This window comes from Ailuropoda melanoleuca, chromosome 14 (assembly GCF_002007445.2).
Source record: "Ailuropoda melanoleuca isolate Jingjing chromosome 14, ASM200744v2, whole genome shotgun sequence".
NCBI lineage: Eukaryota > Metazoa > Chordata > Mammalia > Carnivora > Ursidae > Ailuropoda > Ailuropoda melanoleuca.
In genome coordinates, this window is record NC_048231.1 from 84,435,328 (window position 1) to 84,448,715 (window position 13,388).

The 13,388-nt window shown below is 43.1% G+C and overlaps 1 protein-coding gene across 3 annotated transcripts in view; it reads left to right on the top strand.

The window, feature by feature from the left end:
- Positions 1 to 8,726: 8,726 nt before the first annotated feature.
- Positions 8,727 to 13,388, top strand: part of DCC (DCC netrin 1 receptor) — a 1,087,479-nt gene continuing 1,082,817 nt past the window's right edge. For all 3 annotated transcript variants that reach the window (XM_034642890.1, XM_034642891.1, XM_034642892.1), the window contains exon 1: positions 8,727 to 9,536. In XM_034642890.1, the coding sequence (XP_034498781.1) occupies positions 9,446 to 9,536 (91 nt within the window). In that variant the 5' untranslated portion in view covers positions 8,727 to 9,445. The remainder of the gene's footprint in view (positions 9,537 to 13,388) is intronic.

The following is a 13,388-nucleotide window of genomic DNA, read 5'->3' on the forward strand; positions in this document are numbered from 1 at the left end:
TATTCAATTAAACCTCTGTGGTTCCCCACTATAGCAACAAACAGGCTATTTCTGCAACAGTTTTACCAGCCTCACAAGGAGAACTCCCTCAGTACTAGGGAATAGAGTTGTACCAAAGTACCAATTTTCAAGAGTATTCAATTGCAAAAATGACACTTCTCTACTTGCAAAAGAACTTGCTTTTGCTATTTTTTGAGATAGAGGGAAAGTTCCTTTCCCATTTTTGAAATCAATAAAGCTTTTTCTTCCCTTCCATTGCCGTGGGTTATTATAGAAAACACCACCCCTGTTCCTGAAGATAATTTGTAGAAGACAATTATTGAGATGGAACCAGCTCTGCTCTCCCTTTGGGCAGCCATCTGGAGGCTAAGAACTATTGGTTGAAAATATGTGAAGAGATCCATTCTAGTTTCTAACGCTCAGGCATCATAGCCATTTTAAGAAGTTGGCAGTAGAACATTTTGAGCCAACATCTCCCACATCCCAGGGTAATCTCCCTTAACATTTCTTACAGCACATCGTTACCAGAATTTATTCAGCGTACTCTTCTTGAGTTCTTTAGTTAGGATTTTACACAAATACATGAGATCATGACTGCAAAGTTACCACCCATACTTAAGGAAGACATTGCTCTTCGTAGAGAAGACACAGTGCCTCTCGGAGGTGTTGGTTTTATGGCGGCCTTATTTCCTTGTATATGGCTGGGAGGCAGGACAGAGAGACTGAGGAGGCTTCCATGGAGTAGGGCCTGCTTCAAATTTGAGCTCTTGCATGTGTTACTTGTGTGATGTTGGCTGGAAGTTTTAACTCTCTTCATTTTAGGTTTCTCATTTGTGAATGGAAAGAATAAGATTTCACAAGGTTCTTATGAGGATTATGCAAGATAATACATTTAAAGTGCCTGGCATAAAGCCTGGCACATAATGGGCATATAAATGGTCATTGCATGCTCCTCTTCCATTCCACATGAAACCCAGTGTATTCTCAGAGTGATAATGAGGCACACTTTATCATCCATTCTTGTTCCATGGACATGATCGTAAAACACCATTTTTTTTCCTATTCAGCCATTGTTCCTCATAGAGTCTATTTGGACTTTAACCACTTGTAATGGCACCCAAATCATTAAATACATATTAAATATTATAGGATTTATTATCTATAATATTACCTTAAAACTAATATGTAATATTAATACAGTATAAAATATGTGTATTTGCCGGGATTCTCTAATTCTAAAGTCAATAAAAGGCATCCATATTTACAGGATGGTAAAGGAAGAAGAGGTAACTTAAAAAATAAAGAGGAGGGGCATATAATTTTGGATTAAAGTTCTCTCTAAACAGGGAAACCCAGGGTATACTGTTGGGTGCACAGCAGAGTGATATTTACACCCTGGTTTTGGTATACCACTGTGTCTAGTGTGGTGTCAACAGGACACTGGATTTTTCAGTGGAGGCATCATACAGTTTTTTTCCGTCAAGCTTAAAGTCAGTTAAAATGCTCATTTCCCCCCCCCACACTCAGTTGGAGTCAAATTTCTTCTTTCCAATGCTTTATTTACAAAATGTATTTATTTACAGAATATTCTTATTCATCTTAATTTTTTAGATTAATTTCACTGTTCACTTCCTGAAATCTTTTTGAATCTTTTAAAACTCATTCACGAATATATTATTCCTTCTAGTTTTATATCACCATCTAATTTGTTAAGCATGTTAACATCTCTGTACCAGACATCAATTAAAACACGTATGCCATGGGGACAAAGGAAAGCAGGACCTTCTGGTAAGTCACAGGAGAACAATCACCTCAGTACTAGTTACTTTTATCAAACTGTATTATTGTTTAGGTCATGTTTTAATGTAGGTATTTACAACAGTTATCATGAATACACTGTAAAATGCCTCACTGAAATCCAGATGTGATTTGTCTGTCATATTTTCCAGCTGTTTCAATCTGTCGTAATTTATTCTAAGTGAACCCATGCTGGCTTCTAGTGATCTTACAACTTTTCCGAAGTACTTATAAATCATATATTTAATCATTAATTTTCATCTCCTGCCTAAGACTGATTTCAACCTCACTTGTCCATAGTTAGAAATAACTATAGCCTTTCCATTTTTCGTGTAAATCAAGAAACACACTCCACCCACCCCCGCATAAATGCCTCTCCTATTCTTTAAAGATTAAAAAAAAAAAGTGATTCAGCTATTGCTTTTGCGAGTGGTTTTTACACCTTAGGAAATGTTTGAAGCCAGAAATGTTAGGTATTTCTAGAGCATCTGGCCTCTGGGATTCTCTCACTATTGGGATTTTCCCCTACTGTGCCGCTCCTCAGATTGCCCTCTCCTCTCAGGCTGATTTTCTTTCAGCCTCCGGAACTTGAAATATGCACAGTCCTCAAACTCTGCTAGTTGGTTAGTATCCCTTTGGGGCTCTAGTACTTCCAAGGAGTCATCTCTGATCACCTCATTTTCTCCTTCCTCTAAGGTTGCTGTAGTAGTTTTCTGCTCTTGCACGTTTCAAGTTTTTAACTCTAGGCTGTAAAACACTTCTTTGTCTAGATTGGAGGCTGCCCTAAAGCAAAAACCTTCTTGTTCTTTTTAATCATCAAGTTATCTTTTGTATGTATAGTGAGCATTGAGCAGGGTTTTTTGACTAACAATAAAAACAAAACCTTTCCTTCATTGTCCTGTCATCACACACCCAGAGTTAGACCTCTGATGACCTCTGCCATTCAAAAATCAGTTGCAACCATAAGAGACTCTTTTTTTTTTAAGATTTTATTTATTTATTTGACAGAGATAGAGACAGCCAGTGAGAGAAGGAACACAAGCAGGGGGAGTGGGAGAGGAAGAAGCAGGCTCATAGCAGAGGAGCCTGACGTGGGGCTGGATCCCATAACGCTGGGATCACGCCCTGAGCCTGCAGGCAGACGCTTAACCACTGTGCCACCCAGGCGCCCTGAAACCATAAGAGACTCTTAACTGTGAAAAACAAACTGAGGTTTGCTGGAGGGGAGGTGAGTGGGAGATGGGTATTAAGGTGAGCACATCTTGTGATGAGCACTGGGTGTTATATGTAAGTGATGAATCACTAAATTCTATTCCTAAAACGAATATTACACTATTTGTTGACCAACCAGAATTTTTAAAAAAAAGCTTGAAATATGAAAAAATCAGGTGCAAAACTGGAATTGGATAGAAGCCATAAAATTCATGGTGGGAAAATGCACTTACAAGTTAGCTTTTAATTGGCTTCTTTAGGACTCTTGGTGTCGAGCAAGGTAGACACCTTCCTTAACCTGGATTAAACAATAAAATAATTATTTGACTTCTATAACTGAGAAACCCAAAGGCAGGGTTGGCTTGAGGCAAAGAGACTTGGTCCAGTGTCACCAAGCCTAGTTTCTTTCCCTTCATTTGCTCTGATACTGCGGTTTTGGCTTCATTGCTGTGGTCAGTATTGTTATCTGTTGCCACTGTAACAAAGCACCACAGAGTCAGTGTCTTAAAACAACACAGGTGTATTAACTTGTAGTTCTGGGGGACAGAATTTGGTAAATGGGTCTTCTGCTGCAAACAAGGTGTCCAGAGGCCTATATTCCTCCTGGAGGCTCAAGGGAAGAATCCATTTCTTGCCTTTTCCAGTTTCTAGAGGCTTCTAGACCGCTTCCAACAATGGCATCACACCTCCCTCTCTAGCTCTGACTCTCTGTTTCCACTTTCCATTTTTAAGGACTCTTGTGATTTTAATGGGTCCACCTTGATAATCCAGGATAGTATCCTAATCTCAGAATCCTTTATTACGTCACACAGTCCCTTTTGCCATTTAAGAGAACATATTCATGAGATTCTGGGGATTAGGATGTGGGCATCTTTAGGGCCATTATTCTACCTACCACGGTCTTCCCTTTAGCCCCAAAGGATTCACATTCATCCCCACGAAGTCTGCATTAACCCCTACCCAGGATTCTCCCGATTTTTAATTCAGTACATCATCAACTCAGAGTCCAAAATCTCATCTAACTATCATCAGCTCATAGATCTCAACTCTAATAAACCAGATCTGGGTCAGAGTCTTGGGTATGATCTGTGATATGGGGAAAAGCTCTCTTTGTACCTGCGAAACCCGCAAACAAATTCTCTGATATCAAAATGCTGTGGTGCCATAGGCATAGGAAACTGCCTGTTGACATTTCTCTTTAAAAGGGAGAAAGTGGAAGAAAAAAAGGAGTTACTCGTCCCACCAATTCTGAAATCCAGCTAGGCAAATATCATTAGTTTTCAGGGTCTGGGAATAATTACCTATTGTTTGTGGCTCCATCCTCCAACCCATGGCTCTGCCCTCTAGGTTCATATCTCTGCCCTTGGGATTATCCTTCCCTTTTTTTAGTGAATGGTAAGCTATCTTTGCAGCTGAGTATTCTTTTTTTTTTTAAGATTTTATTTATTCATTTTGAGAGAGAGATGCAAAGAGAGCACAAGAAGGGGGAGAGGCAGAGAGGGAGAGGGAGAAGGAGATTCCCCACTGAGCTGGGAGCTGGACATGGGGCTCGATCCCAGGACCCAGAGATCATGACCCGGAGATCATGACATGAGCCCAAGGCAGACCCTTAACCATCTGAGCCACCCAGGGCGTCCCTGCAGCTGAGTATTCTTTTTGGCCTGTTTTCTAGGATTGTATAGGGTTTTAGGAGTCTAAGAGCCTTTTCATTCTTTCTTCTCTCTGTCCCTTTCAGTCCCATATGGTAGTTTCCCTTCTTACAATGTTCTCAAGAATCTTGTTGGTTTCCCATATATGTCTTGAGGATTCACTCCATTGGATAAAAGGTCCCTTTGCAGATCTTTTCTGGATAATCCCTTTTCCACTCCTGTTTTCTGCTGAAATAGCTGGCAGGATCCGTGAGTCACGTGCCTAGTCTTCTCAAAGAGCCCTCCCTGTGCCTGAATCCTCTGACCTTTTGACCTTTCTGAGGCATGAGCAAAAGGTTGTCCAGTCACACCCTTAGCTTTCTCTCCAGAACATACTCTCTTGACCAGCAATCTCTTCATTTCAGTGTCTCTTCAATCTGGATTGACTGAGAATTTCCCAAGTCTACAGTCCCTTTTCTTTTTGCTTAATGTTTCTCCCCTCAATCTCTCTTTCATCCTAAGTGGCAAAGAGAAATCAGGTCCCATCTTTAGGACTTTTGAAATATCTTCAGTTAATTTCCAAATTTATCACCTAACTATAGGATACAACTGTGCCGAGTTTTCTGCCACTATGAATCAAGGGTGCTCATTCCTCTAGTTTCCAATACCATTTTCCTCATTTCCTTCTGAGCCCTCACCAACAGCCCCAGTAGGGTCCATATTTCTACCAACAGACTCTTCGAGGCAATAGAGGGTTTTTTACTATCATGCTCCTTAAAATTTTTCCAGCCTTTGCCCATTGCTCAATTCCAGTGCCACTTGCACATTTTTAAGTATTTTTTTTTACAGCAGTATCTTACTTCATCGTACCAAAATCTGTATTAGCTTCCCATTACTTCTAAGTAAACTATAGCAAGTTTAGTGGCTTAAAACGATGCAAATATATTACCTTTCAGTTATGGAGGTCAATCTAGGGATTAGGATGTTGGCATCTTTGGAGGGAAGGGAAGGGAAATTATTCTGCCTACCACAGGTTTCTCATAGGGGTCTGATGGAAGCTTCAAGATTTCTCCTCAATTAGCACCTTCTGTAAAGCTCATATGCTTCCACGATCCATAGGGAAAGTGGTTTCTCCTGGAGGTACCCTCATGAGAGGTAGAAAGCTTCTCATTTCTAGAAGCCCTAGAAAATGTCTCCTTTGATCCGATTAGCTGATAGACTCAGCTCTGACTTTGTCACCATGATCAGAAAAACAGGTTGCTCTGCATGACTAAGGGGACTCAGGGTCTACTTCATGGACTCAGCAGTTGAGAATGTATAAGGGGAGTGCCCGCAGCACAAGGTGAGACCTGTTAACAAAATAAGGAAGAATGGATTCTGAGGGGAAAATAATGTCAACTAAAATACATCCCTTCATCCCATGACTGTAAATTAGTGAAGGACAATGACCATATTATCTTTATAGCTGTATATTCCATATAGATATTACATAGCTCAAATGTCTAATATAATTAGCATGCTTAAATAACTGACAAAATGGTAAATTATTACGTTGTCATGTTCACATGATTTGATTTGCAGTATAGTCCAATTCATAGCCTAACATGTATCATTTGACTAGATGTTAGTGTTTTTGCAAATAAATTTCTAAAACATGTTACAGAAAGTATCTTTTAAAGTTAGATTATGAGATTAGGAGAAGGATAAAAATTGACTAAGATAATTTTCTGAATTAAAGTAGGACAAGAGGGGCGCCTGGGTGGCACAGCGGTTAAGCGTCTGCCTTCGGCTCAGGGCATGATCCCGACGTTATGGGATCGAGCCCCACGTCAGGCTCCTCCGCTATGAGCCTGCTTCTTCCTCTCCCACTCCCCCTGCTTGTGTTCCCTCTCTCACTGGCTGTCTCTATCTCTGTCAAATAAATAAATAAAATCTTTAAAAAAAATAAAAAAAATAAAGTAGGACAAGAAATATAGTTCCATAATGAGGATCTTAAAAGGAATTACAGATCTTGAATTTGACTCATCCTTCTGGGCCGATCTTAAAAAATCAATGTTCCTAATGTTCTGCTCCCCAAACACGCACATACACACATAATTTAGGGTCCTTGTGGTTTGAAGAAATGTAAATATTGATTAATTTGCCTTCAGAACTGAAAAGTGTGTCTGGGTTTCTGTATGTTTTATTACCAGACTAACCCCCAGAAGGGGATGCAAAGCACCAAATGTCATAAAGTCCATGTGAAGAGAATTAATTATACTAAGCTATTTCCTCTGGCTTTGATTTCTTTCCTTTTCCTGTATGATCTTCTGGTCTCCTTTCTTCCTGATAGGGAAGCTAGATGGGAAGTGGGTCTGGCACCTCTGTGTGAAGCAATAAGGAGGTGTTATGTCTCTCAAGTACAAATCACCATGCTGTGAATTAGAGAATATTGAAGTGCTTACAAGACTCTGAAATCAATCTGGAGTCATCTTTTTAAGGAGAAGGAGGGCATACTGAGAAAGCAGGTACAAGCAACGGTCAAAGACTAGTTGTGGAACCAAATGAGTATCTAAGAGGATCTTTTTAGAAGCTCCTTGGTCAGTGGACAGATGGCTTGGATTACTCAGAGTACCAGAGTCAAGGACTGTAGCTAAGAGCACCTTAATCACCAATCATACTGTATTAGACTGAGTAGGGTCCTTTTAAAGGACTTTGAACAGTAATGACCATTTTTGGTTCCTACCCTCCTACTCTTTGCATATATCCTTTTACTAATGAGGAGAAAGAAGACTGGATGACTCTCGGGAAGAGATTGCAACTCTTTCTTCATCCCATACTTTCTAAACCAGTGGTTCTTTCTATCGTTTTGGCAGGGGACATGCTTGGATTCATACTGTGCATCTAATGAAAGCTAAAGATTCCTTCGCAGGAAAAAAAAAAAGTATGTGCACAGAAGTCTATCATTTTTTAAATAATATTTTGGGATATTCATGAGCTCCCTGAATTTTGTCAGCGGGGGCCTCACAGGAAAATCCATGTGCCTAGTAAAGGATCCTTGCTCTAAACCTTGAGCCTGCACCTCCAAAGACCTCATCCACTGATAAGGGAAGCTTTTAGTGTTTTGAGAAATTTGGAGGTCACAGAGAGTTCCAGTGAGGGGTGGAGAGAATCTGCAGCTGAACAGCTCCTTAGAAGAACTTTTACCAGAATGGCATTTCTATCATCATCCTTCCTGGCCAAATTCATTCATTTGTAAGTTCACTTATTCAGCAAAAACATATTAGTGTGTGTGGTATTAGACATCCTATGCTAGATCCATGGGGAGCACAAAAATGAATGACATACAACCTCTCCTCTCAAAGGAGTGTGAGGTCCTGCAATGCAGATGATATATGCAAAGAAAGTCGGCTTAAAACAATTTCCTGAGAGGGTTTTACTTCACTCTCCCTAACAGATCACCTCCTCATTAGATGGACCATCGTATTTATCATGATTTTTTAAATTATCCATTTATGCCTCTCCTCCAACTGATTCTAAATCCCTTGAGGATAGAGACTGAGTCTTATTAAACCTCATATCTATATTTCATGGGAGCTAATAGGGCACCTGGAACATGGTCATACTTTAAAAACTGTTGAGTAGAGCACTGAAATGTGTTTAGACACAAGAACACAGACTAAATAAGATGCCTTACAAAAAGAGGACCCTAGCTGTCTTGTCAGGAAATAGTGGTCTGACATTTGTCCTGTTTGTTGCTGGACCTCAGTTTCCCATCTGTCCTGGAAGGCAGTTGGAGTAGGTGATTCTTTCCAGATGAAAAATTCTATTTTAAATAATGATGAAAGGAGAGAAGGAAGTAAATGCCCTGGCCATCTGACCCAGTTTAAACACGTGCCTTGGTTTTACTGTCAAATAACAATAATTTCCCAAAGGTTGAATGGCAAAAGGGATAGCTGAAAAACCCAGACGCTCAGAACATTCGCTGGCTCCATTGACAAAAGTGACTTCCCACGCTTTGCCCACAGAGGGCATCCCTGCTCATTGATATGTAGACCGGGCGAAGGCAGCTGCTGAAAGCCTCCTCCGACCGCTCTTTTTTCCCTTCTCCGTCATCTCTCTGCCCCCACCCCCTTCCCGTGGAATCTTTGCCTGATCCAGTTCGTTTCCCTCCGGTCTCCACATTTTCCCTTCCAGCCCTCCACTTCTCTGGATCAATGGATAGTACGGCTCCAACTCCCAGCTCACACACCTCTGGCGGACACCCCAGTAACAAGTGAGAGCGCTCCACCCAGCAGACCCCTGTCTCTCCTCCCTCGGTCCCTTTGACTCTCGGAGGAAAAACGAACAGCATCCCCAGCTCTCTTACGGATTTTGCTTTTTCAACTTTACCCAGCCGTGGACAAGGAACCAGCCTCAACCTTTTAATGCACAGCCCCACCACAGGATCGCTTTCAGTCTCCTCTTGGTCCCTTTTGGATATTCTCTTTATTGATGACTCGTGAGCCCCGCAGAGAGCTGATTTCCCTCTTCTCACTCCCTCTGTCTCCTTGAGTTAGTTTTCTAAGGTTTTACCGGAGCTCGGCATCTCTTGGACCGAATGGAACTTTTTGCTGCCTCCTTTGGCTGCTGATTCTGTCAGTGGACGAGGAAAAAGGCAGAAGAGGCGCAGGGGAGGTGGAGAAAGAGGAGGAGGAAGAGGACGAGGAGGAGGAGGAAGCCGAAGGGGCTCGGTGCGTGTGTGTGCATGAGTGCATGCGTGTGTGAGTGCATGTGTGTGAGTGCCGCGGCTGCCCAGGACCTCCAGCCCCGAAGGTGTTGGCTGAAATATGGAGAATAGTCTTGGATGTGTTTGGGTACCCAAGCTGGCTTTTGTACTCTTCGGAGCTACCCTGCTCAGCGCACATCTTCAAGTCACCGGTAAGAGGTTCTTTCCTTTATTCTCCTCGCACCCACCCCAGTACTTACCTCCTCTCCCTTCTAATTTCATCTGGGGAGTATTAGCATTGGGGTAGAGGAAGAAAGAGCAAGATGATCTGCGCTAGCTCTGCTCCCCATTTCCTCACCGATGATAAAAGACTGGAATACTCCCCCCCCCCGTGGGGGCGGAGGATGTTGGCAATTGGGGAGAGGGGTGCCTCTTTGCTCTTTTAAATCTGCTGCTTCTTGCGTCTTTCCTTTTGCAAATACTTGAGTGGCCTTGGAGAGCTGACTGACTGGGGCAGGGAGGAGGCAGGTGATGGGGATGTTGTTGAAAGGAATTGGGTTGGATCCTCAAAGCCTTGGAAACCTACCAAGAAGGGGAATTGGGGCAACAGGACCAAGTAGGGGAGGTCATCCATCGTGGTGCTTTGGGGAAGTCTGTGCAGAATGTAGGTGGTGGGGCTGAGTCGTTTGTATGTGATTATGTGCGTCTCAGGTTTGGATTTTTAGCCCTGGTGATTGAGAACTGAGAAAGGGACAGCTAATGTGTTTGGGTACTTTGGAGGAGAGGATGGTAGTGCCGAAAGAAGCACAGAGTTGCCAGGAGGAAAGAGGCACGTTTTATTTTATTGAATTTTATTTTAGCGGCGAATGCAGTTAGCAAGCTAAGTCTCCATATATCTCCAGGATACTTCCAAACTCCAAATAATTGATATTCTGGGGAACCAGCCCCTTGGCCCTGACATTTGGCAAGCGCAGTTTCTAATTAAAAATGTCAAAACTGGGATTGGATTGGGTTATAGCAGGAGAAAGGGATCTGAGGGATGCTCAGGGCTGCTGCGGTCTCTTAATAGGGAGCTGGGGGCTTTCACGGGCAAAAGAAGAAGAAAAAAGAGCAAAATGACTTACTATAACATCCATTCATTTTGCCGGGCCTCACCACAAGTGTAGATAGGCACTGGGATACAGGGGGCAGAGCTGGCAGGGAAGGAGAGGAGAGCAGCCAACTGAGCATTCAAATCCCTTTGGAAACTACCTTTTCCCCTTTTCTTGATCCGAAAGGAGAGGAGCCTCCGGCAGGGGCCGAGTGTTGGTTAAGAGCCCTCAACTCACGCCTTGGAAATTAACAAGGAATGGAATCTAAATCACCGCAAAGCGCCCTGCCACCCGGGAGCCCGCAGCCCCCTGCTTTCTTGTTCCCGCTAAGTGCTGCATGGCCCAGGGTTGCGAACCCAGTCGAGAATGCGCCTCTCCCGGTGGCTAGGGATTCAGTCAAGCATGGGGCCAGCGGAAGGCTCCCCAAATCCCGGTGCCGCCGCCAGAATGTGCGCATCCACACCAAGGGGACTCTTCACCTTCCTTTGGCCTGACAGAGCGAGCGGAGCAAGAGAGTGAGGGGTGTGTGCGTGCGTGTGCGTGTGTGTGTGTGTCTGTGTGTCCGTTGGCCAGGCAGAGCGAGCAAGCGAGAGGGCTGAGTGTGTGTGTGTATGCGCGCGCTCACAGCCGCATCTGCGCGACAGGCAGCCCGCGCTCCCTCCCTTCCTCCCTCTCGGCCGGTCCCCTCCTCCCGGGTTCCTCTCTCTCTCTCTCTCTCTCTCTCTCTCTCTGTCTCCCGGAGCTTTGTCCTCGGCAATTACTCCCCCTGAAGGTGGGCGGGGGGCCATCCTCGCTGTAATGAATAGGTGTCTTTTTAAAATTCCCTCCTAGACAGACGATAGAGGCTGCTGCGAGGAGGACCTTCTTCACAGAAGACAGAGTTGCGCTCTTTTAGGCAGTTTGGGACACCCCCACGGAAGGGAGAGGGGAAGTTTAGAGGGGGCATCCCTCGCTGGGTAGAAAGTCTACCAGGCTGGGCCCGAAGTGCCTTGGCTGAAAATATTGCATTAGACAAAGGTGTGCAAAATGGACAATGACATTTTGTCAATTACACTGAAATATTGTAAAGCTATTACCCAAGTGACTTTGGCCAAGGGTAGGGATAAATGAATAGAGATTTATATATGTTTACTAATATCTAAATTAATTAAATATCCCCTCCCATTTATTTAAGTTTCTTATTTAGAGAGATGGGACCATACAGCATTACTGCTTTATTTTAATCTCATCTTCACTTTAACAGAGAAGTCTATGCTTGAAGAGGCAGACAAAAATATACATATACAAAAGGATATCCCTGTGGATAGGCTTGTGGGTCTAAATCTTTAAGCTTTTCTGTACTTCTGAATCTACTGCTGTTAATTGCAAATGAATTGTGATGCATTTTGCACAGGCCCTGGGAAAATAGATGGTGCAGTTTTGAATTATTGCTAATTCACACCAGTCTGGTTTTCGCTTATTAATCTGTTTCTCCTCTTTCTCTTAGTAGCAGTTTCTCCCCTTCAGGAGCATCGAAGGGAATTAATGTTGAAGAAAGCATGGTTTACTCTATGAAAGGACCAGTAGGAGGTGCCCTTAATAAGGCCGAATGTCTAGTTTACCGGTAGTGAAATTACCCTTCAGCAGGATGTTTCAAAGACTTTGTTGATTGGTAACAAAGGATTATGGAGACTAGCACAATAGCACTGGATATTTTCCCACTTCCTAGATAAAGTCTGCAGCTGCTGTAGATTTTTATGAAATCATTGTGACATAACAAAGGGCATCTTGGAACAGTGTTGGCATAAGATGAGGACTGGGTGCTGGAGGAAGGTGGTGGCTTTTCAGTTGGCTTTTGTAAGATGCCATCTCCTTATATATTTGACTTGGGCAACAAGCAAAAGTACTAATAAGTAAAGTCTCGGGACCTCCAATGAAATGGAAATTTTAGATGTTAAATGTTAATGAATGCAATAGCAGACACAAATGTTCATTAATTAATTCTCTATATGTATGTTTGGGTTATAGTCTACAGACAGAAATCTGTGAGAGTGTATGTAGTTTGGACATGGTGAAATAAGGTTTTGCTTTCTCCAGTACCCACCCCTTCTAGTCCCTCAACCACAGCGGATCAGATGGGGATCTGGGTTTTCCGCTGAGTGGAGCTTGGCAGTACCCGAGGGTGCCTGGGCAGCCTGGGTGCCCGCTCCTCTGTGAGTGTGGCAGCATGAATCGCCGGCAACCTGTCACACCATCCATTTCCCACACAGCAGCAGTTACCCTCTGAGTTATGAAGCATGTGAAACAGCCACCACATGTATTCTATGTGAATATATTAGGCTTAGTGCATTTGCTTTAGTGCTCTTAAAAGCTGGGCTGCCTTGAGCTGCTGATAGGCATTTTTTTCTGGGGAGAGATTTATAACTTCTCAGTGTGTATGACTTACATTTATTCTCTGGCAGGTTAACCTCTCAGCAAACTTCCTTATTGTTTTCGCTGAAGAGGAAGAACTCTAATCCTACCTAAATTCCTGAATGAAGTCTTGCTGAAAGTTTCTTCTGGCGTACAAGGTGTTTGCAGGCTGTAGAATGGTTTTCTCAGAAATGGGTAACTTGACAAGTGGTTTGGGGAGGTAGCTTGTGGGTAGAAAGGGGAAATTTTTATTTGTTTCTGGAGAAAGAAGGGATGGCCCCTCATCTTCCAGAGAAATTCCAGCACTCTATCCTCAAAAGCATCTTTTATGAGAGGAATTCCCCCCCCCCCCACTCTGGCTTGAATCTCTTCTTTCCCACCTCTAGCCATCTAAGATTCTTCAAATGCATGTGATTTACTCCTGGAATGTTTTCTGCTGCACACAGTGGGCTCATCAAGTACCCTCTCCCTCCTTTAGAAACCAGCCCTGATTTGAATCTTTTTAATCTTTAGGTGAAGCCACATGTTTACAGGGAGTGCTGAAGTTTCCACACAGAATCTCTCTTTCCATGGGTGACTAGG